This window comes from Canis lupus, chromosome 30, assembly GCF_048164855.1.
Source record: "Canis lupus baileyi chromosome 30, mCanLup2.hap1, whole genome shotgun sequence".
Taxonomy (NCBI): Eukaryota; Metazoa; Chordata; class Mammalia; order Carnivora; family Canidae; genus Canis; species Canis lupus.
In genome coordinates this window covers 39,320,770-39,345,924 of record NC_132867.1, presented here as the reverse complement: position 1 = coordinate 39,345,924, position 25,155 = coordinate 39,320,770, and the positions used below count along the sequence as shown (strand labels likewise).

The following is a 25,155-nucleotide window of genomic DNA, read 5'->3' as shown; positions in this document are numbered from 1 at the left end:
AAGCAGAATTGCCAGGTCGGAGCGTTTGCACATCTGTAATTTGATCGACTCACCTTAGTTGCAGTTTGTATCATTTCCACGCTGATTATTTACATAAGACCAAGTAGATGAACATGACGTCGTGTGCGTGTTCTGCATCCCATCAGAACACGCATCTGGTGTGCTTCTAAGTCGCCCACCTCGCAGAGCAGAAATGATTCTCAATGAAATGCACGTCTTCTAGTGCTCGAGAACATCCCCCGTCCCGTGGAAAGCGTTCAAATATACGTGCAGAGCGTTCTCTGCCTCGGAGTATATATATTCTCGAATATATTTATGTGCGTATTGAATGTGCGAGCGTTGTTAACATTAGTTCACTTTCTACATCTGTTGCCATGGTTTCTGTGACCTTTACCTGTCACGAGAGAAACAAGAATGGCTCGGGGTGGCCCAGCGAGCGCGCTGTTTTGCACGCTTGAGACTGGCCGAGGGGGAAGACGTCAGATGTGCTCGCCACAGAGGAAAGCGAAGCCGTGTGCGGAGATGGGTGTGTCACCCTGCTTGATTGTGGCCCACGTGTCACGGTGTGTGCATGAATCCAAACGAACGCCAGGCCGTACCCCTTAAGTATATACAGTGGTTCTTCATCAATTGTGCCTCAATAAAGCCAAACAATCCCTAATACTTAAAAAAAAAAAAAAAAAAAAAAGAACTTGAGCTTGAGACCATTTCCAGCTCACTGGCACATCCGCTGTCGTGTTTCCCCAAGTTGCATTTTTTTTTTAAGTTCTTACTTAAATTCCAGTTAGATAACCTACAGCGGAATATTGGTTTCAGGTGTACAGCGTAGCGATGCAACACCTGGTACAACTCTGCGCTCAGCACAGCAAGAGCCCTCCTTACTCCCCATCACCTACCCTAGTGAGCATTTGATGGAAGGGGAAAAAATAAATCTCTTAAGAGGGCCACAAGTCAAGATACAAATCGAATAGTCTCCTTTACTATCTGCCATGCCACAGTGTCAGTTTTATTTTTAGTTTTGCAATTATGTTTAATTCCAGTTATTTTTTTTAAAGATTTTTAAAATTTATTTATTCATGAGAGAGAGAGAGAGAGGCAGAGACACAGGCAGAGGGAGAAGCAGGCTCCACGGAGGGAGCCTGATGCGGGACTCAATCCTGGGACCCTGGGATCATACCCTGAGCTCACCCGCTGAGCCCCCCAGGCGCCCCTAATTCCAGTTATTATTTTTTTTAATTTAATGGACTTTATTTTTTAGCAGTGTCAAACGTACAGAAGATTGAGCAGAGAGTACAGACTTCCCGAATCCCCGTCCCCCACACACAGCTGCCCATTTTTGACCCCTTGCACTGGGGTATGGGGCTTCCATTTTCATGGATGAGCCAATGATTAATTAATGCATTCTTATTAACTAAAGGTCTTAGTTCACAGTGGAGTTCGGTCTTGCCATTGTGGACACGTGTATCATGCATTTGCGTTTGAACAAACGTGCACTTTCCAGAAGCTCACGTGGGGGAATCAGTCTGGAAGCCTTTTCAGATTGGCTCCTGTCACTTAGTGACGTGCACTTAGGTTTTCCTCCCTGGCTTTTCCCATTTGATGGCTCATTTCTCTTTAGCACCAAATAATACTCCATCATCTGGACGGGCCACAGTGTGTTTATCCACTCACGTAGCACGTGGCTAGCCTGCACGCACCTGGTATGTGGGATCAATCATCCCGGAAGCATCAGGAAATAATCCGACCTACAGATGCTCACCTCACAGGGGATGAGCCCCCAGGTGTCGGTCCGAACGTCCAGCGAGTGGGCTGTGGCCCCAGACGGGGGGTGGGGGTGGCGATGTGAGGTCTGCGATCACCAGGTCCTCATTTTATATTTTACATCACACGTAGTCCCCCCCACCCAGACCTCCGGGCACGGTTTCACCCGCTTTTAGACTTTGCTTAGGTGACGTCGTGCGGGACACAGCATTCGGCAGCGTGCCCTGGCTCCTGGCGCGCTGTCATCAAGGTCGTTTATATTTGTGCACGACACCCGCCGATCCTCGAGCCATACGGGATCCCGCTCTGTGGCTGCGCCCAGCTGCCCACGCGAGGAGAATGCTCAGAATTCTGGACTGTGGTGACCTCCGGGGAGGGGAGAAGGCGCTGGAGTAGCGAGAGGCTTAACCTATGTTATGTCTATAATGTTTTGTTTCTTTGAACAAAACAGCTGAGGTCGCTCGGGCAGAGCTGAGTTGCTGGATTTAGAGGTAGAGCCGTGGCCCAGGGGACTTGGCTCATCTCTGGGTGCACTGCCCGGATCCAGGGTGTTGAGCAGGAGGGGTCAATTTATTGTTCAAAATGATTATTTAGAAGATCATTTTTTAAAAAAAATATCCTTGATCTTATTCATTTATTTAAAAGACGCTTTGGGACGGCCTGGGTGGCTCCATGGTGGAGCATCAGCCTTCAGCTCAGGGCGTGATCCCGGGGTCCCTGCATGGAGCCTGCTTCTCCCTCTGCCTGTGTCTGTGCCTCTCTCTGTGCCTCTCATGAATAAATAAATGGAATCTTAAAAACAAAAGCACCACATTAGCTTTATCAAGGTATAATTCACATGCCATAAAATTCATCCTACAATTCAGTGGCTTTTTCATATCCACAGAGACGTGCATCCATCACCACGTCAATTTTAGAATACTTGCATCACCTGCTCAGGGAAGCAGGAGCAGGGATCCCCCCCGCCCGCCCCCCTGGCTTGTCCCTCCTTCCGTCCCCACCCGGGGCCCTAAGCAGCTGCTAATCTACTCTCTGTCGCCATGGATTTCCTACTCCAGGCGGGTCACAGAGCCTGGGGCATAGGGTGTTCGGATGCTCCACGCAGCAGAGTGTCGTCATGGCTCCCACGGCTTGGAGCGTGGGCCGGGGCCTCGCTCCTTTCCCGGCTGATGACGCTCCTTGGTATGGATGGACCGCATTTTGTTCGTTCATCCGTTCGTGGCCGCTTAGGTTTTCCCACCTGGTGGCTGTTGTGAAAAACGCTGCTGCTGCACATCCGCGTGCAGGTCCTTGTCTGAACACCTGCTGTCAGTCCTTTGGGGTGGAGAGCACTTTCAAGCCGGGAAGGGATAGACCGGGGACCCCCTTGTGTGTGGTCAGCGCCCGCGGAGCAGGGGGACTGAGGCCTGGCACCTCTGAGCCTCTGTGTCGGGGGGAGAGGGGGCGCGGGAGGGCCCGGGTGGCGTTCGGACAACCTGCAGAGACTCACAGACTGTCTCCCTTGGTGCAGTTCGCCTCTACGGACCGAACTTTATCCTCCAGGTGTACTCGTCCCAGAGGAAGTCCTGGCACCCCGTGTGTCAGGACAACTGGAGTGACAGCTACGGGAGGGCCGCGTGCCAGGACATGGGTTACCGGTGAGTTGTGGCCCCAGACGCAGAAACAGAGCAAAGATTCTCTGAGCCCCTCCCCGGAGGTGCCACAGCACACACCCCAGTGCTGGCGACAGCTGTCTCCTTCCCAGCACTGGTCGGGGAAACCAGCAGGGGCCCACCCTCCCCTGCATCTAGAGGACCCGACTCACTGCGCCCAGCCCCGCCGCCTCCCCACCGCCATCCGCTCCCAGATACCTGGGGGCGTCTAGTGCCGCGGCCACCAAGGTCCACGGTGCTGGCCGAGGGCCGAGGGCTGGGTGACGCCTGGCTGGGGACAGGCAGGGGGCTCTGGGGGAGACGCAGGGGAACAGATCGTGCTCGATCTTCACAGCGGGCAGGCTTGGGGGATGGCCCTAGAGCTTTTGAACAAGAGAGCAGTGACATCAGATTTACACAGAAGGGGATTCGGTCCTGCAGGGGGCCCCAGGGAGGGTGGGAGAGGCAGAGGGTCCCTCCCAGGGGTTCCCAGTCAGGGGTGCATGGCAGCTGTCTGGCCCCACGGGGAAGAAGGCTGTGTGGTTTCATCACCATGGCCTTTCCCTCGGGGTGTCCCCGTGTGGCTTCCCTGCAATACTAAGAGGATCTCTATATGCCATTTTTCAGAATTAATTACCACTTGATAAGAAACTTGGCATCTTAGCTAATGAAATATTTCAAAATGCCAATCCCCAAATCGCCAGGGAATGACACAGTGAAGCCCTCATCACCGTTCAGGACCTGATGGGATCGTGTAGCTGACGGTGTATTAATACCTGCAAATTTTCTTAAGTTACACGTACTCATACATCCCTAACCCAAACCAGGGACGCCTGGGTGGCTCAGGGGTTGAGCATCTGCCTTCGGCTCAGGGTGTGACCCCGGGGTCCTGGGATCGAGTCCCACGTCAGGCTCCCTGCAGGGAGCTTGCTTCTCCCTCTGCCTGTGTCTCTGCCTCTCTCTCTGGGTCTCTCATGAATAAATACATAAAATCTTAAAAAAAAATTTTTAAAAACATCCCTAACACAAACCAGATTAGAAAACAACCGGCAGAGAGAGCTTCTCCCTGACAGTTGCGGGTTATCGGGTGCAGAGAGGCTCCTCACACCCGACGTGGCTTGATTAGACCTTGTGCTCTTCGTCTTCCAAACGCTCAGCTCTTCCTCGTAGTCTGAGCACCGCGGGAGAGACGTGTGACGATAGGGCAGGGGATTTGCAATGGCTTGCAACGAAGCCCTCGTTTCAATGAACATTTTCTGCCTCTTTTAGGAATAGTTTCTATTCGAGCCAAGGAATAGCGGATGACAGCGGGGCCACCAGCTTCATGAAGCTGAACATAAGCGCCGGCCATATGGATCTCTACAAGAAACTGTACCACAGGTAGGTGGCGATTTCGTGTTTCCTTTAGGAAAATTTGTCCCGAGAGCGAGTAGGAGACACCACGGAGAACCACGAGGTCCCGAGGCTGGTTGCTCTGCGCCGTAATTCCTCGAATCGCTGAGTTTCTCATGAGGAGACTGGACTCCACGCGGGGCTGGTTGCTGTGGGTTCATCCTTGGGAAGCAGCTGTGGGTTATTTGTCATTTTTTTAAAAGATTTTATTTATTCATGAGAGACACAGAGAGAGGCAGAGACACAGGCAGAGGGAGAAGCAGGCTCCATGCAAGGAGCCAGACGTGGGACTCGATTCCGGGTCTCCAGGATCACGCCCTGGGCCAAAGGCAGCGCTAAACTGCTGAGCCACCGGCTGCGCTTATTTGTCATTTGGTTTGTGCCCTTGCTGCCACTGGATAACATAAAGTGGAGAGTCCTCCTTACTGCGTTTTTTTTTTTTTTTAAGATTTTATTTATTTATTTGAGAGCGAGCGAGCATGGCAGGGGCAGGGGGGTGGAGGCACAGTGGGAGAGAGAGAGAAAAACAGGCAGCCCCGCTGAGCAGGGAGCCCAATGCGGGACTCGATCCCAGGACCCCGGGATCATGACCCGAGCGAAGGCAGACGCTTCACCGACGGAGCCCTCCAGGCGCCCCCCTTACTGCTATTCTTTACTCCCCAGACGTTAGCGTGTCAGGGTGTATCTCCAGGAATCCCAGAGAAAGCCTCGGGGTCCCAACCGGGGCGACCAACTGATCCTGCTTTGCCCTGGACTTTGCCAGTTTCAGCCCGGACGTCCTGCCGCCCAGGGACCCCCTCCATCCCAGGCGGCAGGGGCGGCTGGTCCCCCGGCCCTGGGCCACCTGCCAGAGGCCGCCTTCGCCGGGGGGGCGGGCAGCATTCCGGGGCCTGGGCAGGGCGGGGAGCGATGTGTCTTGCACCTCGGAGCCAGCGTGTGGCCCTGGGCAGGTCACGGTGTGTCCAGCGGGTGGAAAATCACCCGAGCAACAGATCCCGGGACGGACGGCTTGACCGGTCAGCAGGGCCGAGGGAAGGAGCGGAAGCTCCGCGTGCTGTTGTGCGTATGTTCACCGGGTGTGCGGGCTTCCTAGGATCGTCGTTACTCCATGGCTGTCCTTTAATGGCAAAGTCACACAGCGTCCTTTGTGCACGAGCCTTGGTCAGCTCCCAGGTCCCCATCAGTCACCCCCAGGTGGCTGGCCGGGCCGCCTCCTCCCCGCCGCCCAGGTGCCAGCGGCTGCATTTTGGGGCAGGCTGCGGTAGCCACGGCGCCCCTCCTTTCCTTCCAGGGGGAGCCTAGTGGCCGGTTTGCATTCCTGGCGGCTGCGTGGCTGGGGGGCTGGCTTCCGCCCGGCTGTCCCCAGGAATGTGACGGGGTGAGCCCGGGAGGAGGGCCGGCCTGGCCAGGTGCGCCCGCCTGCCCGCCCAGGAAGCCAAAGGCAGCTGCCCGGGCTCTCCGTCAAGGCCAGGTGTTCCCGTCCTTCCCCGTGACGCTCACGCGTGGAATCAGGGCTGAGCAGGGGGCCGCTGGCACCTCCCCGCAGGAGCCTCGGGGCCTCACAAGGTGGCAGCCGGGTTTGGGGGGAGGACAAGGCGCTCTTTGCCTGGCACGGGGCATCCCGGACATGGAAAAGGGGGGCCAAGGCTCCTTTCTCTTGGCTTTGATACCCAAGTCACAGGCTCCCGGCGGGGCTCACCTGCGTGACCGCGGGCGTGTCCACGCGCTGGTGGCTGCAGGCGCACCTCCACACAGAGGACAATCAGCCTCATGACTCTTAGAAAATTGTTCTTTTATTTACTTTTGTAAAGATTTTATTTATTTACTCATGAGAAACACAGGCAGAGGGAGAAGCAGGCTCCCTGCGGGGAGCCCGATGTGGGACTTGATCCCGGGACCCCGGGGTCATACCCTGAGCCGAAGGCAGACGCTCAACCACTGAGCCACCCAGGTGCCCCCAAAACATCCTTTTTTAATGAAAACATGTGTTCTCTTGGCGTTGTTATGTCTTGCAACCGGAGACCACCGGGTGTCCTCGGAACCGTGGGGCCTCTTGGTGTGAGGGTGTCAGAGGTGACTTGATATATAGGACTCAGGCTGGTGTTGGGTCCTTTTGGGGAGGTTCAAGGAAGCAGGGGCTTTGCTCTGGATTGGATGCTGTTAGGAAGCGAGATGATTTTGTGATTGGTATTTTTTTTTTTTAAGATTTTATTTAGTTACTCATGAGAGACCCAGAGAGAGAGGCAGAGACCCAGGCAGAGGGAGAAGCAGGCTCCCTGCGGGGACCCCGATACAGGACTCGATCCTGGGACCCCGGGGTCACGCCCTGAGCCACCCAGGTGCCCCTGGTGATTGGCATCTTCACGCTTTTTCCTCTAGAAGGGGGCTGGCATGGAGCCAGGCTGCAGCGGGATTGGCCAACCGGTGCCGTCAGCCCCACTGGCCAGCGGAGGAGGCTGTCGCTCACCGCGTGGCTTGGGCTCGGCTCGGGCCTGGCCCCTGCGGGTCTGACCAGCTGCAAACGCCCGCACGCTAGGGCTGCTTCTCCCCCTCGAGATGTATTAGGGGCAGCTCCCCCTGGGGCAGGACGCGCGGGTTGTTCGTAGCCTCGAACACTCTCCTCCCAAACAAGTAACTGCCCTTCGGCTCCTGAGCAAACGGTCGGTGGTTCTTGCTGCGTGTGCGGTGAGCGCACAGCAGTCGCAGGGGCCTGCGCGTGCCCGGGGGGGGGCTCCCGTGCAAGACCAGAGGCTGACTTTTAAGTTCTTGGAATAAAAACAGTAGCTCGTGTAACCGGGCGCTTCCCCTTACAACCAGTCCGACCTGCTACCCTCATTCTCCCGCTCTTCGGATGGGGGACACTGAGGCAAAGGGAGATTAAGTAACCAGCCCGAGGTCACACAGCGGAGACTTGAAACCCCCCACTTGGATCCACTCCCCTTATTTGCTTCAATGGTGGGGAGGCGGGGCAGTGAGAACACGGGGAGAAAATGTTTCTTTCTAAGAGTCTTGAGAGTCGAGCATCCCCTGCTTATCACAGTGACCAGAACGTGCCCTGTTCTTTTGTAGTGACGTCTGTTCTTCAAAAACGGTGGTTTCTTTACGCTGTATAGGTAAGTGATGCTTGGTTACCCCTTTTTTTTTTCTTTCCCTAAATAGGAAGTCACTCTGTACCTTCAGAAATGCCTCCCCTGGGTCTGGGGAGGCGGGGTGATGGGCTGGGATGCGCCCAGAGGCCTTGCGCCCCATCTGCACCCCCCCCCAAGGGAACACCTGTCTTGGCCCGCGGTGTCCTGGAGACGCCGTCAGCCTCGCGTCCAGGAGCACCGTCCCGTGAGGACGTCGAGCTCGGGAGATGGACGGGCCCTGGCAGTTCCCGTCTCTGTGTCGGGATTATGTATGGCTCCCACACTTTTCCCAGGGTGGGTGCACCGTCCCTGGGCTCCCCTCTCTGGGATGGCCCCAGAGCTCAGCTTTTCAGGGTGAGCAGATGGAACTAGCAGCTGCTCTGGGTGGGCTGCGTGACCCCACGGTCCCGGCCGCCGCCTCCCGGCCTCGCACAGCTCAAGCTGCTTTAGGCCTCAAGAGAGTGCGGCGCTCAAGTGGCACCAGGCCAGGCATTGAGGGTCCCACACTCCCTCCCCCTCTTCCTCCTCCCTCTCCTTCCTCCTTCCCCTTCCTTCCTCCTTCCTTTCCCTGTTCCTTCCTCCCTTCTCCCCTTCTCTCCTTCTTCCCTCCTTCACTTCCCCTCCCTCTTCTTCCTTTCTTCCCCTCCTTCCTCCTCTGTCTCCCTCCATCTTCCTTCCTTCCTCCCCCTTCTTTCTTGTCCTCCCTCCCCCTCCCTCTCCCTCCCTTTCCCTCCCTCATCCTCCCTCCCTCACCCTTCCTCCCCCTCCCTCCTCCCTCCCCATCTTTCTCCCTCTCCCCTCCACATGCTCCCTCTTCCTCCTCCTTACCCCTTCTTCCTCCACCTACCCCCTCCTTCCCTGTACTTCCCCCTCCTTCCTCACCCTCCCCCTTCTTCCCCATCCTTCTCCCATCTCCCTCCCCCTCCTCCCTCCCCTTCCTCCTTCCCCCTCCTTCTTCCTCCCTCTCCCCTCTCCTTCTTCCCCCTCCTTTCCTGTACTTCCCCCTCCTTCTTCTTCCTCTCCCTCCTCCCTCCTCCTCCTTCCCTATCCTTCTCCTGCCTCCCTCTTCCTCTCTCCCCCTCCTCCCTCCTCCTTCCCCCTCCTTCCCTGTACTTCCCTCTCCTTCCTCTTCCTCCTCCTCTTCACTCCCTCCTGCCCACCCTCCTGTGCTTTGTTCTGAGCATCAGGTCTCCCCATGACTCAAGCAGGTGCAGGCCCTTTACTATCCAAGGCCCCTGGGCCAGGCCTGCCAGAGACACTGATGGGGTGAGTGCTGAACAGAAGGTGGCATCAAGTGCCCGCAGAAGCAGGGCTGCCCCGGGGCCTGGGGGGCTGGAGGGCCATCCTCTCCTCCCCTCCACCGGAAAGAGATCGGGACACATTCTCTCAAATTCAGATCCCAGACCAGTGGGAATGAGAGGCGGTGAGAGCAGCCACCTGCTGGCTGGGCCCGGGCTGCGGGGTCCCGGGCCGGCCCTGCTGTGCTCACCGGCGGTGCTTGTGGCTTTCAGAGTGCGGGGTCTCTGCGAAGGGGAGCCGTCAGAGCCGGATCGTGGGCGGGACCAGCGCCTCCCTGGGGGACTGGCCCTGGCAGGTCAGCCTGCACGTCCAGGGCACCCACGTCTGTGGAGGCTCTATTATCAGCCCCGAGTGGATCGTGACAGCCGCCCACTGTGTGGAGGAGTAAGTCCCTGACAGGGTTGGGGGGGCGGGCGGCTCTCAGGGCCGTGAGGTCGTGGGTTTGGAGGTGGCTCTGGGGCCGTGTGACCCGGAGGGAAATCTCTGACCTCTGCAAGCTCCGGTTTCTTTGCCTGGATGTGGGCACGGCACCCGCTGCGGAGGCCTTGCCTGAGGGTCGGGTGAGTTCGTGCGTGGGGAGCAGATGCCGAGCCCGTCCCTTCAGCAGGTGCGCTCCGGGCAGGCTCCTGTGCGACAGGTGCTGCTGTGAGCGGGGCCCCTTCCAGCCCGCACCCTCCCTGGGTTCTCAGCACCCCTGGCCCCGTGAGAGGCCTGGTCTCCCCTGGACGCCCATCCTCAGGAGCACACCAGGGGACCTCCCGTCGCTCTGCCCCAAGGTTCCCTCGGACGCCGGCCACGCAGATGGGCAGGGAGCGGGCAGGTGGCCGTGACGTATAGCGCTAGCTTTTGTGGAAGGACTCGTCCTCCTCCTTGTTCCTTAAACATAGAGACTTTTGGTCACGTGCCTGTTCTGGAGGAAACTTGGCGCAGCAGAGCTGCCTTTCTGATTTGGAGTGAGCTCGAGCCTGGCTGGGGTCCGGTCTCTGCCATTCCCCAGCCGCGTGGCCGCGGGCCGCTCACTCAAGGTGGCCGGCCACAGCGTCACCTCTGCACACCTGCCGGACAGGCGAGCCGGCTCCTCCCGAGGGCTGTTGGGAGGGTGGATGGACCCACGTTCATTACCCAGCGGTGTTCCCTCTCTGACCTCCTTCCCCCTCCCCGGGACTGGGATTCTCTCCAAAGGGAAGCACCTAGATAAAGCTAATGCCCTGATGGCTGTTAGGCCTGGAGCCCAGGCATCCGTGCACATTTATTATTAAGCACCTACTGTGTACGAGAAGACGCCCCATAGGTAAGACCCAGTCCTGCCAGAAATGAGGTTTGAAGCCTCAAGGAGGCATCAGGCCCAAGTGAAAGTGTCCTCAGAACCCGGAGGGTTTGCAGGCCGGGGCAGGAGCACAGGAGGGACGGGCCTCACGGCGGGGAGCGGAGGGAGCCGTGTGGGACCGAGGGAGGAGCCTGAGACCTCCTCGCCAGCCCTGCCCTGTCCTGAAGCTCCTAGTGGGTCGTGTCACCTACGGGACACGTGGCTCCCGCTTTTGAATGTCACCAAGTGAGTGACAATCGCGCGTCTGAGATACTGAGCGGTGTCCGGCTCTGCCTTCCAGACCTCTAAACAACCCGCGGTACTGGACGGCCTTCGCGGGAATTTTGAGACAATCCTTCATGTTCTATGGACACGGACACCGAGTGGGAAAAGTGATTTCCCATCCAAATTATGATTCCAAGACCAAGAACAACGACATCGCCCTCATGAAGTTGCAGACGCCTCTGACTTTTAACGGTACGGACCTGTGTCCCTGGGGCTCAGGGTGCGCGGAGAGCTTTGGCCACATCTTGAGGACAGAGGTCGATCTCACCGGGCGGAGGGGTTTGCGTTGAGCGATGATTTCATCAACACGGGCAAGTCCAGAAGGGGTTTCCAGCCACAGTGCTGTTGACACTTGGGGTCAGATGCCTCTTGGCCGTGGGGCCCTCCTGCACATAGTAGGACATATATGGGATCCCAGGTATCCACCCACTCGGTGCCCTTTAGTTGTGACAAAAAAAGTGTCCCATTGCTGCGAAACATCCCCCGGGGGCCAAGTCTTCTCCGGTTGAGAACTATCTGTCTAAAATTTATCACTACTTTACTTTCTTTACATAAATCCTGAAAACCAGATACTTCACAGTTTACAACAATAAAAAACACCGATTTCCCTTAGCTTCTCATTCGGCCCCCGTTCTAGTCCATCCGAGGGCCCCGCTGGAATGTTCCGGCCCACGTGGGCACAGAGGAAGCCCAGCCTCATCCCTCCCTCGTAGGGGTTTGGATTCAAGCCGGGATACAGTGTAGACCCCAGAAGGAATCGGTCCAGGGGGCATCGGAGGTGCGGGCTGGGAGTGCCCGTCAGCTTCTCGGCCGCTGCCGCCCGTGTGTCCTTCTTGCCACCGATCACCTGGAGACACTGTGTATTTTAAAGTGTGTGCTCCTTGAGGATTTAAGCTTCGAAAAAGGTTTCATTGTTTGAAACCTATTTGCTCTTTTTCTCGAAGGTTTAAGTCTGGAAAAAAAACAAAAAAAAAAACGTTAGTTGTGAGTTTTTAGAAGCAGAGCTTGCAAAGAATCCCATTGCCAAGGAGAAGGGAGCACCTTGCTCGTGGGAAGGAGGGGCCTGGCAGGGACAGGAGGCAGGATTTGTCCCTGAGTGATGGAGGCGGGTACCAGGCCCCCGGTCCCACCGGGCCGAGCTCACCGCGCTTTTTCTCCCGGAAACAGACAGAGTGAAGCCAGTGTGCCTGCCTAACCCGGGCATGATGCTAGAGCCGGAGCAGTCCTGCTGGATTTCCGGGTGGGGGGCCACCTACGAGAAAGGTGAGGCTCCCCGGGGTCCCCGCGGGGACACAGAACCGGGTCTGGAAGTGGGAGGTCCGGGGTTTAATCCCCCTAACCCCATGATTAGAGGACTTCGGGCTCCAGGCTCAAGAGAGGAATCTGCTTGAGGATTTTCCCCCTCTCTCTGCCTTTCCTCCTGCTCGGGAATCAATACATCTTATTAAGAAAAGAGGAAGGAGGGGACGCCTGGGTGACTCAGCAGTTGAGCATCTGCCTTTGGCTCAGGGCGTGACCCCTGGGTCCTGGGGATCCGGATGGAGTCCCACATCGGGTCCCCGCAGGGAGCCTGCTTCTCCCTCTGCCTGGGTCTCTGCCTCTCTCATGAATAAATGAATAAAATGTTTAAAAATAAAATAAAAAGAAAGTCCACGTCGGGGAGCGTGAGGGGCCCGGGGAGGGCAGCTGCTTGCTTCGTGCTCTGAGCCCCAGGGTGGGCCGTGGTGCTGCTTCCCGAGCCGGGGAGTCCGGGCCGGTGAGGATTTGGGGCGGGGGGGGGGCAGGGAGGGGCCCCGTGTTGGCACGTGAAGCCTGCGGTGCCCGGAGGACACCCATGTGGAGGCGGTCAGGTGGGAGCCAGGCGGCGGCGGTGACAAGAGCCCACGCTGGCTTAGAGATATCTGGACGTGCAGGGGAGCGGAGAAGTGGGGCCATGGGGTGGTGAGGGTGGGAACACAGGAGCGGGGTGGTGTGGGACGGAGCCTCAGGGCCCAGTGGCTGGGGGGTGGGGGAGAAGAGGAGGTTCTAGAACACAGAGGAGGCCCTCCCGGGACAGGAAGGGTCCAGATGACCCAGCTTCCCCGGGGTGGGGTGCAGGGGGGACGGGACATGCCCAGGGCGCTGCTCTCACCGCGGCGTGTCCCGGGAGGGAGTGCACTGTCCCCTGCGGGCCGCTGGCCACGCCGCAGCTGGGCGTCATCCTCTGTCCCAGGGAAGACCTCAGACGAGCTGAACGCGGTCATGGTGCCCCTCATCGAGCCCTGGCGCTGCAACAGCAAGTACGTCTACAACAACCTGGTCACTCCGGCCATGATCTGCGCGGGCTTCCTGCGGGGAGGCGTCGACTCCTGCCAGGTGAGTGCCCACCATCACCTGCGCTGCCGCCCACCTGGCGCCGCGGCGTCCCCCCCCCCCCACTCCCCCACCCCGGGGTTTTCATTTTGTCAGCTTGTCGGTGGGACAGAAAGAAGCTTCTGGACTATTTTAAACTACGGTCGACAATTTAGCTAGCAGCTCCTACCTGGTACTCGCTAGTCTCGGGGTTATAGGTTACTGTCCCTCGGGGGAGGGGGACACGAAAGCTGCACACCCACTCGTAACTCCCATGGGGACCTCGACCCCCACCCCGACCCCCCACCCTCTGTGCGTGGCCGGCTGCGTGCACGGGTTGCGGCTTGAACCCCTGCTCTTGCTGTGTCCCCCAGGGTGACAGCGGAGGTCCCCTGGTCACTCTGAAGAGCCGCGTCTGGTGGTTGATCGGCGACACGAGCTGGGGATCCGGCTGTGCCAAGGCTAACAGGCCGGGAGTGTACGGAAACGTGACCGTTTTCACCGACTGGATTTATCGGCAAATGAGGGTAACTTTCTCGCGCTCCCAGGCTGCTGTCGAAGCCCAGAAGTCTGGGGGGTGTGGGCTCCCGGCGGGAGGCTGACGGTGGGGGGGCACCCAGATTCTGCCTCCCAGGCTCCGGTTTGCAGTGAGCACCGCCCTCCGTCCCTCTACTGTGCACCCTCGTCCCTCTACTGTGCACCCTCGCTGCTGCGTGCAGCCCAGGGCTCACTCGGGTGGAAAAACTCCAGGAAAGAGCTTTTCAGAGTCCAGAGCCAGCTCTAGATGGGCTTCCCCGTGCTCTGCTGGCCCTGTTAACCCACCCAGACCTCACGGGATCACCTTCTGGGGATGGGCGGAGAGCAGAGCAAGGCCAACCAGCCACAGGGGACGTGGCCGTGCCCGTCCCGTGGGCCCCGGGCTGGAGCTCTCTGGCACGAGGAGAGGAGGTAAAGACGGGGAAGGGTCCGGGGGGTTCCCTGCAATCCTTCCCACCTGCCTCTCACCACTTCGCAGAGTCCTTTTCTCAGGCTCCGCCCAGATCTTGGGCTAGAAACGGATCTCACCCCCCACCCCCACCCCGAGGACTCCCGGTGGGCACTTTGCCCCGATTTCACCCCTTCCAGGGCCGGGCTTATTGGTTAAAGAGAAGCTTCTGTTGTCTCCTCTCTGCTTCCCAAGGGGCCCACACAGTCGAGGGAGGGGCACATCCTGTCCACGGAAGATGAACAAAACTTTTAGAATTCCTTAAAAAAAAAAAAAAAAAAAGAGTTTTATTCGAGCCCAAGTAGTGAGGATGGCTGCCCGGGGTGTTTCAGAGTGAGTGCTCCGGGTTAGGGACGTAGACTAAGGGGTTGTACGTGGCCTCAAGAGGGACACGTCATCATGACGAACATCCCGTAAATTTGCAAACTGTATCCTATGTTTTCAGTGTGTGCGAGGCTGCAGGCCTCAGAGGAGTGGGATGGAATTAATGGACATTCTTACTCTTATTTTTATTTTTTATTATTATTTTTTTAAGTATGATTTTTATTTTTTTTTTAAGATTTTATTTATTTATTCATGAGAGACACAGAGAGAGAGAGGCAGAGACACAGGCAGAGGGAGAAGCAGGCTCCATGCAGGGAGCCCGATGTGGGACTCGATCTCGGGTCTCCAGGATCACGCCCTGGGCTGAAGGCGGCGCTAAATCACTGAGCCACCCGGGCTGCCCACATTATTACTCTTGTTTTTAGTTTGAACCGTGTCTGTGAGGTTAGTTGCTAACAAAACGGACGTACAATGCATGCTCAGGGCAGTAATAGAGCCCAGGCTTCGAAGTCTGGTTAAATCATTCTGACCAGGGTGAAAATTAGGGTGTAGCTTCCCTGGGAGGCCAGGAGCAGGGCTCACAAACACGGAAAGGTACAAACTTCCTTTATCAAACCAGAAGGGGTGGCCTGATGCAGCGCGGCCTGCATGTCCCGCAGATCACACACCGTGGGACCTGACACCTTCACGTGACCCCGGGGCGGAGGCGGCGGGGGCCAGGCTGTGGCTGGTAAAGGGCCGAGCGCTGGAAACAGGCCACCACCTCTGTCCTGCTGGGGGGCTGCGGGCTGGAGGGGGAGCCGGCTGGGCCAGGCCAAGGGGCCGACTGTCCAGTGCATGGAGTGACAGGCCCGAGTGGCACTAATTAAGCACTTGGGCTGCAAGGACTCAGGTCACGTTTGAGGTCCCCGGAGGAGGCCCACGTGCCGGCTGTGCTAGCCACACGCGTGCACATGCCACGTCCTCTCACCTGCCCTGTCCACCTCCTCCAGCCCAACGCTTTGACCTCCGTGCTGTAGGAAAGATACCTCGTGGCCCCTCTTAGCTCGCTCATTAGGTTCTAAGTCAATCTAGGGAGGAGAAAAACCATTGGCTCCCCTTTTATGTCTGAAGAAAATAACGTTATTTCTTTTTTTCCCGCCAAACAGGCAAACAGCTGATCCCCGTGGCCTTTGTCCTTGTTCCTCGAGGAGATGAAGGGGCTGATTCTCCATTCCTCGCACATGATGTATTTTTAGAGATGCTTCGAAGGTCCTTTCATCGTTATTAAATAGTGAATTTGTCTGTCTTTGGCACTCTCCACGGTTCTGCAGAACTTGCTCCCTGACCCCTCGTCCAAAAAGGGTGGCCAGGCCCAGCTGGGTGCGGGCACCCAGCGCCAACGCGGAGCAATGGGGTGGGGGCTCCCCCATTGGGATCTTCCTTCCGAGCCCTCTCCGGGGTCCACCTTCGGATGCATATGGGGCCAGTGACTTCTCAGCTGCTGGATGACTTGAGATTGAAAGGGAGAAAGCCAGGTGGGACCGTCAGGGGCAGGCTCTGAGGCCACTGCTCTGGAGGGCTACCCCAGGGCCAGTCTCCCCACAGGGGTCTTCGTTGATCATTTTTTAGTGCCTTTTCAGTAACCCCGGATGGTGGCTGGAAATAAAGGGACCAGCCCTTCATGGCTGAGGACTTGAGGGCGAGGGTGTAGACAGAGCCCTCGGAGCAAGGAAAGCCATTGCAGACACGTCCCGCATGCGCGCTGCTGGGCGGTTGGCCTCCGCCTGTTGGGCAGGGGCGCCCCCAAGGGAGACCCAGCCTCACTCCCCATCCTCGTCCTTGGGGGTGCCGTGCTTGACCCCCTTGGGGCCTGCCAATCACATGGAAATTGAGGCCACCCCCGGGGGAAATCAGGGATGTGTGATTCAAGAGACACTGTTTCGGTGTGAAGCTTCTACACCTTACTTACCTACCTCAGTGCTCACCGAGTCTTGATGCCTCCGCGTAGTCGCTGCCTTTGGCTCTTTGCGACTATGGTCCCGGCCAAGTGCCAACGGTGGCGGGCTAGAACGGGCTTTGCAAGGGGTTCTGCACACAGGTGTTGCAGAGGAGCAGCACCTGGGCTTGCACCAGAGAAGAGGAGGGGGGTGGGGACGCCCTGAGGCCCCTTCCTGTCCTGCGGCCTTTCCCTGGAGGGAAGGGCCAGGCCTGAATGCCGGGCGGGGAGCAGAAGCGCTCTTGCCCCGTGTACTGCTTTCCCCAGGCTCTGCCTCTGCTCACGCACGATTCTGCTGCCGGGGCTTAACCCCGAAAGGGGAAGGTCGTGGGGTCCCATCCCCAGGCGGGGGTGCGGGATGCTTCAGATCCGTGTGCCTCCTTGGCCGCAGCATCCCTGGGGGCCTTCCCAACCCTCGGCACCGCCGGTCCCGGCTCTCCAAGCCAGATTTTGAAAAGCATCGTTGGGGTGAGAACGTGTTCCTTCCTTAGCTTCTTTGTATGTGACCACTGTTCGTCTTCTTTGGTTTGTATCTTTTTTTAAAACTGTAAAATTGAATTGTGAGCATTGTACAAATAAATTATACTTTTTTTTTTTCCAAATGTTTATTGAGTCTTTGGAGATCTGCATGGGGAGCCGACCAGGTCTGCACCTCCTTGTTGGGCAAGGATGCTGAGTAGCTGCTGCCCGTGGAGGCAGGGGCGGGTGGGGGGGGGGCTGGTCTGAGGACCAAGAGGGGCCGGGGTGGCAAGCGCAGATGGGGTCTTACGGTTGGTCCTGTCGGCCCTCAGGCCTGGCCGGTCGGAGGTGACCCGCAGCATCTCCTGCATGGGCATCACCCGTGGCTCCCGCTTCCCCTAGACTCAGACCCTGAGACCCAACTCCCTTCCAGACCTCTCTGCCCATTACCCCACACATCATCCCCAGGCCCGCCTGCTAAAAAATGCGTTCAGCATCTTGTCCCCTAAAGCTGTCTCCCCCAAAGCCCCTCTTGGTTCTTGGTGGCAGCACCGCCTCCTCAGCCGGTCCCGTGGAGTCGGGACCGTGAGCAGGAGAGAAAGACTGGATGAGTTTTTCATCTGCCCGAGAACAGAAATCCATTTGGAGCCTTCATTCCACAAACCCGTGGGCCCTACATGCATGACAGGTGACCGTCTTTATTATACCAAGATGGGTTAAAATTATGGAAAAAAACCTGTATTTAAAAAAAATAATAAAACACACAGTTTTGTTAGGCCATGCCCTGAAATACAGTCGAATCTGATGGTAATTATGTCCCACAAAACCGTCAGGAACGCTGAATTAGTGAATAGCGAATCATCGCTTCTAGGGGACACGCAGAGACAGGGCGGGGGCCTTCACAGCCGACAATCTTTTCAGTTACTTTTTTCATGCTGGAGCCGCCTTGCGAGTGGTTTCACTTGTGCGTGATGCTGACTCGACTTAGAGGATCTCGCCGGAATGCTGAAACTAGGGAGATCCTGATAGTTTTGCATTAAGACCTTTATCAACGATATAAGTTCATTGGCTTAATATAAACAAACCCCAAATACTAATGAAAGTGAAGACACGCGTGTTGATAGAAAGGGAGTAAGGTGTGCTGGTCCTCGGGTTGCCTCTTGCAGCTGGCTCAGCGGGTGGGTTCCCAGCATGGAAACCTGCGCTCCCCTCCGTTTGCCTCCGGTTGAGTTGTCCATGCGGGACAGTCCTGCCTCGAACCCAGGTTCCAGGCCTGTTCTCAGCTCTCTCTCTCTCTCTCTCTGTCCTTCTAGGGCTTACCTGATTCCGCTCTGATTTCATGGCCGCTTCCCGTTCCAACCAAGGCCTCGCCCCGAGCCTGGCTTTGTAAGGAGCTGCACAGAGGGTTCAGGAGTGGGCATCTTGGATATTCTACTAGATTCTGGACAGATAGATGGACTTTCCTTCTAGAGGAAGGGGCAGCAGCAACTGGAGATGCAGGTTCTGATCCTGGCAGTGTCCCTCAAGGGCCAGGGGGCGGCTAGGGACAGCTGATGGGAGAACCGGAGGGCATGTCAACCCCTCGTCTGAGCCCGGCTGCCATCTGAGCAAAGAAGTCACCCTAAGTGGACTCCAGAGCTGTCTCTCCCTGAGTCTGAACACACAGGAGAAAGGACAGTATGCTTCCCTGGGGCAGGCCTGGGGGATCCCTAGACACCTGCTGTTTGGGATCAAAATGAAATTGATTGCTGGGACGCCTGGGGGGCTCAGTGGTTGAGCATCTGCCTTCAGCTCAGGGCATGATCCCAGGATCCAGGATCGAGTCCCGCATCAGGCTCCCTGCAAGGAGCCTGCTTCTCCCTCTGCCTGTGTCTCTGCCTCTCTCTGTGTCTCTCATGAATAAATAAATAAAATCTTTAAAAATTGCATAAAACAAAAGCAATTGCAAGCACCTCGTGAGTCTGCAGCAGGCATGTTCCCTGGGAAGTTCCATCCTGGGGAGCACACACTCTCAGCTTCCTTCGTCCACCTTCTCTTTCAAGCTCCAGCAACATCGGAAGCACAGCAAAGAAGACCCCCGGACGACTCTGACATCCCTGGCTGCTCTGGTCCCAGCAGAACCCTCCTGGGGTGGGGGGGGAGGGATGCCTGGTGCTGGAGATGTCACCCAGCCCAGCCCCGTCCCCCACCCCGCCCCCAAGAAGCGGGCCCACATCCCTGTGCTAACAGGAGGGACCCGGGCCTCACATGCTGTAGGAAGGCCTGCTCCTCCCCAACTCTTGCAGAAGTCTGTGCAATAATGTTTCCTTTCAGCAGGAAGGAAACCTGCCCCTGCCCCTCAGGGGTTGTGAGTCAACCCTCAGGTGTGTCATTGGCGTAAAAGGCATGAGGTGCGGACTGGAACCCGTGGAATGCGCATCAGCTCTCCGGGCATCCTCCCTTGTCAGCAAATTCTCAGATTACGCCAAAGCACTGGCGGTCATTAGCATCCCGAGCGTCAGAAGGGACCTGGGGGATGGGGCTGGCTGCGGAGGGGACAGAATCACTAGTCTGCTTCCCCCAACAAGCGGTTGGCTGGCTTGGCCTGAAGCCCCCGTTGCCTGGAAACGCACAGCTCCTGGGAAGCTTCTCCCTTTCCGGACACCTGGCAGACGGTGCTCCCACCGCCCACACTGCTTGTGCAGACAGAAATGTGTCTCCCCGGAGAGCACCCGCTCCCAGCCCTCCCTCAGGGGGCTCTCCCGTGGGTTCGGACAATTTGACCCCCTTTAGGGACATGGAGGCAGATCTCTTTGCGCCCCATGTGGCCACAGCCTGCTGTTGGGGTTCCCAGGCCTGAGCCGCCCGCGGCAGGGTGTCTGCACGTGTCCCCAGCCCTGGCCAGACCAAGGAGGGCAGTCGGGACTCTGCAGGGCTCCCCCAGGGCAATTCAAGGTCAATACCCTGCCTTGTCCACCTCCTGGACCCCCCGCCACAGCCAGAGCATCTGCCTGCAAAACCCTGCCGGGTGCCCCCCTTAACGGGCTTGCGTGCTTTTTGTGGAATAATCATCGCATCGAGTCTGGTTCCTTAGCACCCACCACCTCACAATTCTCACAATTCTTCTTGTGATAAGAACTTTGAAGAACTACGCTCTTAGCGACTTGCAAATGCGCAACACAGTGTTGTCAGCTTATGTGTCTTCGAACTGGAAGCCTGGGCCTTCGACCCCCTTCACCCACATTTCTTGTTTCATTTATATTCCATTTCTTTAGCTTGAGTCCTTGGCTCCCTCTGGCCTCATTCTTTGCTCGGCTCCTGCGCTCTCCCTGGCCGGGCCACGGAGGCCAGCGCCCCATCGTTTACTCCACTGGGGTCCCACCCGCTGTCATGTTCAGGCTTCTCCACCCCCCACCCGAACATAAGGCATCAGAGCAATGTCTGGTATAAACAAGTTTATTACAAATCAGTGAAATACAGCTTCTAAGAGCACCCACACGTGGCGCTAATGCTCCCAAAACAGGTGCATGAAAGAAGTTGCACAAAAGCAGGAACTAATCCTTCTACAATGCTTTGCATGCACTGGTCCCCTGGTGGAAGATGGAGAGGGTTCAAGGGGAACAACCCCGAGGGCAGAAAATCATTTCGCCTAACCAGGAGGGCGGCGGCGTCCACCCCCAATCTGAATCTCGTTCTTTTTTTTTTTTTTTTTAAGATTTTTTTCATTTATTTATTCATGAGAGACACAGAGAGAGAGGCAGGGACACTGGCAGAGAGAGAAGCAGGCTCCGTGCAGGGAGCCCGACGTGGGACTCAATCCCTAAGTCTCGATCTTAATCATGACCTGCGTCTTCTTAGGAGGTCCTTGCCCACTCAGGGACAAGCATGGATGGTGACCGGGAAGACTGGCTACTAACTCCTCGAGTATCTGCGATGTGGGTTTGGGGAGAGAGGGCGGGTGCTGCTCCCTGCAGACGTGCCCTGGAGATGCAGGCGGGACAGGGAGCCGGCCTTAACCAGGGAATTTGGCTAAGCGGCGCCGAGCCTGGGCCAGCCGCGCCAGCCGCTCCTTCAGGAACTTCCTCTTGTCGCTGGTGTCACTGCGCTCCTTCAGGAGCCAGCTGTAGGTGTCCTTGTCCTGGAGCAGCTGCAGCATGCCGTTCTGCAGCTTCTGGCCGTACACTTGCAGGATGAAGTACTGGATGATCAAGGGGATGTGGCTGGAGATGCGGTTGGTGGCCTCCTGCCAGGGAAGAAGAGTTCACAGAGGTTTGGTGGGGGGCGGACGGGCCGGGCCTGGCAGGTGCAGGTCCCCCCTGCCCGGATCTCTCGAACCCAGCACTGTCCTCTGGGCTGGAGGCAGCGGGGAATCCACAGTACAGGGGGGACCCCCCCCAATCCCGGCCCTGACTCCACCTCCCCGCCAGGGATTCCTGACCACTCGGCTTCCTTCTCTGATCAGAGACGATAAAATGCGCGTGAAAAAGGTAAATGGCCGGATGGGGTAAGAAAACTCCATTTTCGATTTATTTACAATTCCACTGAAAATATTTTTTTTAATCAACACAAAAATTATTTAGCAGAACAGAGGCTGGGCTGTGAAAATCCACAGAGGGGAACCCCCTGCGGGGCCTGCGTGTCCAAAGTCAGCCTCGCCACCCCCACCTCCCTCCCCAGGCCCCACCTGCCCCTGAAACAAGCCTCTCTTTCTTGAGACAGGCTCATCTCTCGGGAAGCCGATTCATCCCGGCACCCCAGCAAGTTCAGCCTCACTATTCTCCAGGAAATACTGAGGCTATGCCTGGCCTCGTGAGATGGTTAAAAAAGGATTAAACAAGCTGAAACACCAAAGTTTAAAAAGATGCCAGGTGCAGAATAAGTGCATAGTGAATGCAGCCCGAGGGGCGGTGCTGGGACACATTGCTCGTGCCGGGGATGACAGCTAGCGAGGGACGTGGCCGGCCACCCCATGGAGGCGGAGGGAAGGAGACGAGGAGCCAGCAGCCGAGGCTGGGGCCCCACGGAAGATGATGCTGGAGGATGGCCACACAGAGGACCACGCAGACCGGCCACATTTGCAGGAAACTAGCTCCTTGGGGACGGAGGAGAAGTTTCTGAGTGGTGACAACAGGCGCCCTGGACCCCTGCCCTGGCCCTCCCCAGGTCCCACAGAGCCGGGCCGTCGTGCCAACCGCTGACCCCAGGGACACCCCCTCCACCCCCGCGATTTCACGATGAGCACACCAGGGACAGGGTCGGCTGCGGGGACACCGCATCCTGACCTCAGGACGGCACATGCTCTCACACCACAAAGGGGAGTAGAGGATGCAGGTGCAATGAAGATCGTTAGCTGCCGTTAACCTTAGGGAGAGCATCCGGATGATCTGCAGGGCCCAGCGCAAAGGAGGGAGGCAGGCAGCGGACTGGGAGGGGGTGTGGTTGGGAAGGAGGTCCGCGAGGGGCAGCGCCGCTGGCATCGTGTTCATTGGGAAAATACACGAGAATTGGCTGCAAAAGTCCCACAGGAGAGGGGAGCGTCCTCACGGGCTTGGCGTGTGAAATAAGACGCGGAAACCGTATCCAACAGCCAGCAAGACACGGTGGAAGAAAAGGCTCACAGCGGGGACAGACGCGAGGAACCACGTGGGAACAAACTTCACAAGTGTGCACGGTCGACACCAAGACAAAACACACCAACACCTCTGGGCCCCCCACCCCACCCCACCCAAAAAGGAGATCGCAAAGCGGAGAGACCCATGAGGCTCTTGGACAGAAATCTTTCCTGTCACAAAGATGTCAGCTCTCCCCAGCACAGCGACAAAATGCACAGGGTCGCCAGGAGGATGCCAACAGCTCTCTTTTCTCATCAGGAATGGGGGTGGGGGTGGGGAAGCTCATTCAAAAATTCATACCGAGGCTGGGAGGAGCAAGAACTGGGGGACGTTTCTGCCTAAAAAAGACGGCCACAGCGGGAGTCCTGGGTTGGAGTCCCACATAGGGCTCCCTGCATGGAGCCTGCTTCTCTCTCTCTCTCTCTCTCTCTCTCTGTGTGTCTCTCATGAATAAATAAATCTTTATTTAAAAAAGCAAACCAGCAGAATTCAGGTTCTGGAAAAAGACTCCAGGACAAAGAGGGGGAGGGTGATTGACAGGGGCCCATTGCACATCAGTAGGGCCCAGATGGGATCTTCAGGGACGCGTCTGGGCCCACAGGGCTGAGGGCGAGCTGCCGGCTGGTGGTGGCCACACAGACCGGTGGGGGGGCCAAGGGGAGGCATTTCAAGGAAAGGACACGGCGTGAAAACCGCCTCTGGGGGATCCCTGGGTGGCGCAGCGGTTTAGCGCCTGTCTTTGGCCCAGGGCACGATCCTGGAGACCCGGGATCGAATCCCACATCGGGCTCCTGGTGCATGGAGCCTGCTTCTCCCTCTGCCTGTGTCTCTGCCTCTCTCTCTCTCTCTCTGTGACTATCATAAATAAATAAAAATTAACAAAAAAAAAAAAAAAGAAAACCGCCTCTGGGAGACGCTTGCAGACTCACCTGGCGGTAGGCCAGCAGGTGCTCCAAGATTTCAGACAAGGAGATGTTGACAGAAGAAACCTCGTCATGGCTCATGCTGCTGGTCTTCTTGTTCTTCTTCTCCTCGTCCGAATCCTTCTCCCTGACCCTCTGCAGGGCCCGCTGATAGACGTGGTCCTGGCAGTAGACGATCTGCTCCATTTGGAAGTGAAGTCGGATGGACTTCTCAGCTTCTTTCTCTAGCTCGAATTTAATGTCTTCGATTTTGGACTACGGCAAAAGAGAGGCAGGGCCGCGTTCCCTCAGAAACAAATCCCTGGGTCGAGGAAGGAGGTCCCCCGCGAAGCCCACGGCTAACCGGCTCCCGTGTGAATGAGGATGGCACCTCCCTTTGAGGTCTGCACCCCACACTGGCCCATCCGGGCTGGGGCCCCCACCCGGCCGGGGGTCACAACCTCCGGGGAGCCTGGGGCCGCAGGTGTGCCCAGACCGCGACCCCCCACCCCTCCGACCTGAGCCTGGGAACCCGCACGGGCCCTGCATGCCGACCTGATTTCTCAGATTCTTTCTTTCTCTTTTGGGATCTTTTCCATCTAATCAGGAGTTTTAATCTAATCAGGATTAGATGGAGCCCCATCTAATCAAGGGGTGCCTGTGGGGCTCAGTCAGTGAAGCATCTGCCTTCGGCTCAGGTCATGATCCCAGGGTCCTGAGATCGAACCCCGCATCCGGCTCCCAGCTCAGCGGGGTGTCTGCTTCTCCCTCTCCCTCTGCCCCTGCTTGTGTTCTTCCTCTGTCTCTCAAATAAATAAATAAAATCTTAAAAAACAAACAAAAAAGGAGTATATACCCATCAGAGAGCTCACGGGGGTCAAAGTGGGGTCAAATTTAAATCCATTTAATTCTGTACGATTCACATTCCTATAGTTTAGAGAAACTGGCTGCCCCAAGGCCGGGGAATAGGTCTCTCATGCAGAAAATATCTGGTGTCCCCGGAGCTCAATGGCGGCCACCAAGTGTGATGCAAACTGCTAGGTGCACCCCAAACATTTTCTTCCATGTTCCTTCCAGAGGCCCAGGCAGCTTAAGTGACACATCCCAAGCCTCCCCCCCGCCACCCACCCAGTCCACTTCTCCAAATACCCAAGAAAGTGAACATGGTCTTAATCCATGGCATCTGTTTTCCAGCATCAGGCTGACTTTTTTTTTTTTTTGGAATAACGTGTGGTCAGTTTTACCTTGGTAGTTCTGTAGAGGTTGAAAAATTCATCAAAATTTGCTTTTGAAATATCTCCGAAGGCAACCTGGACCATATCTGAGGAAAAAAACAAGATTCATTCCTTATCGTAGGTTGCAAAAAAAAGAGAGAGAGAGAGAGAGAGAGAGGATGAAATCTTGAGAAATGAGGTTTCCTCCCCCTGCCGCCCCTTCTTCCCACTTGGGGACGGAGGCCATGCTGTACCTTCTTGCTAGAGAACAATGTGGAAGAATTTTAAAGCCTAATCGTTCCCTGGTATATTTCTTTGACATTTATAACCTGGGTGGCCCAGTCAGTTGAGTGTCCAGACTCTTGGTTTCAGCTCAGGTCATGATCTCAGGCTTGTGAGATCCAGTCCCAGCTCGGGCTCTGTGCTCAGTGGTGGGTCTGCTTGGGATTCTCTCTCTCTCCCTCTCCCTCTGGCCCCCTCCATTCATGCTCTCTCTCTCTCAAATAAATAAATAAAATCTTAGAAATTGTTTTCATCCTAAGCAAAAATAGTTGCAAAGAATTTAATTT

General features: G+C 56.8%; 2 protein-coding genes across 4 annotated transcripts in view; one reads left to right on the top strand and one right to left on the bottom strand.

Annotated features, from left to right (window-relative positions):
- Nucleotides 1–17,022, top strand: part of TMPRSS2 (transmembrane serine protease 2) — a 35,546-nt gene extending 18,524 nt beyond the window's left edge. For all 3 annotated transcript variants that reach the window (XM_072807048.1, XM_072807047.1, XM_072807049.1), the window contains exons 6-14: nt 3,272–3,398; nt 4,662–4,772; nt 7,854–7,897; nt 9,424–9,595; nt 10,819–10,994; nt 11,970–12,065; nt 13,015–13,157; nt 13,508–13,660; nt 15,591–17,022. In XM_072807048.1, the coding sequence (XP_072663149.1) occupies nt 3,272–3,398; nt 4,662–4,772; nt 7,854–7,897; nt 9,424–9,595; nt 10,819–10,994; nt 11,970–12,065; nt 13,015–13,157; nt 13,508–13,660; nt 15,591–15,602 (1,034 nt within the window). In that variant the 3' untranslated portion in view covers nt 15,603–17,022. The remainder of the gene's footprint in view (nt 1–3,271; nt 3,399–4,661; nt 4,773–7,853; nt 7,898–9,423; nt 9,596–10,818; nt 10,995–11,969; nt 12,066–13,014; nt 13,158–13,507; nt 13,661–15,590) is intronic.
- Nucleotides 17,023–20,298: 3,276 nt separating this feature from the next.
- The window catches only part of MX1 (MX dynamin like GTPase 1), a 28,951-nt gene continuing 24,094 nt past the window's right edge, over nt 20,299–25,155 (bottom strand). The window contains exons 13-15 of the mRNA XM_072807046.1: nt 24,617–24,693; nt 23,400–23,648; nt 20,299–21,101 (exon numbers count right to left, since the gene is read on the bottom strand). Of these exons, the coding sequence (XP_072663147.1) occupies nt 20,871–21,101; nt 23,400–23,648; nt 24,617–24,693 (557 nt within the window). The 3' untranslated portion in view covers nt 20,299–20,870. The remainder of the gene's footprint in view (nt 21,102–23,399; nt 23,649–24,616; nt 24,694–25,155) is intronic.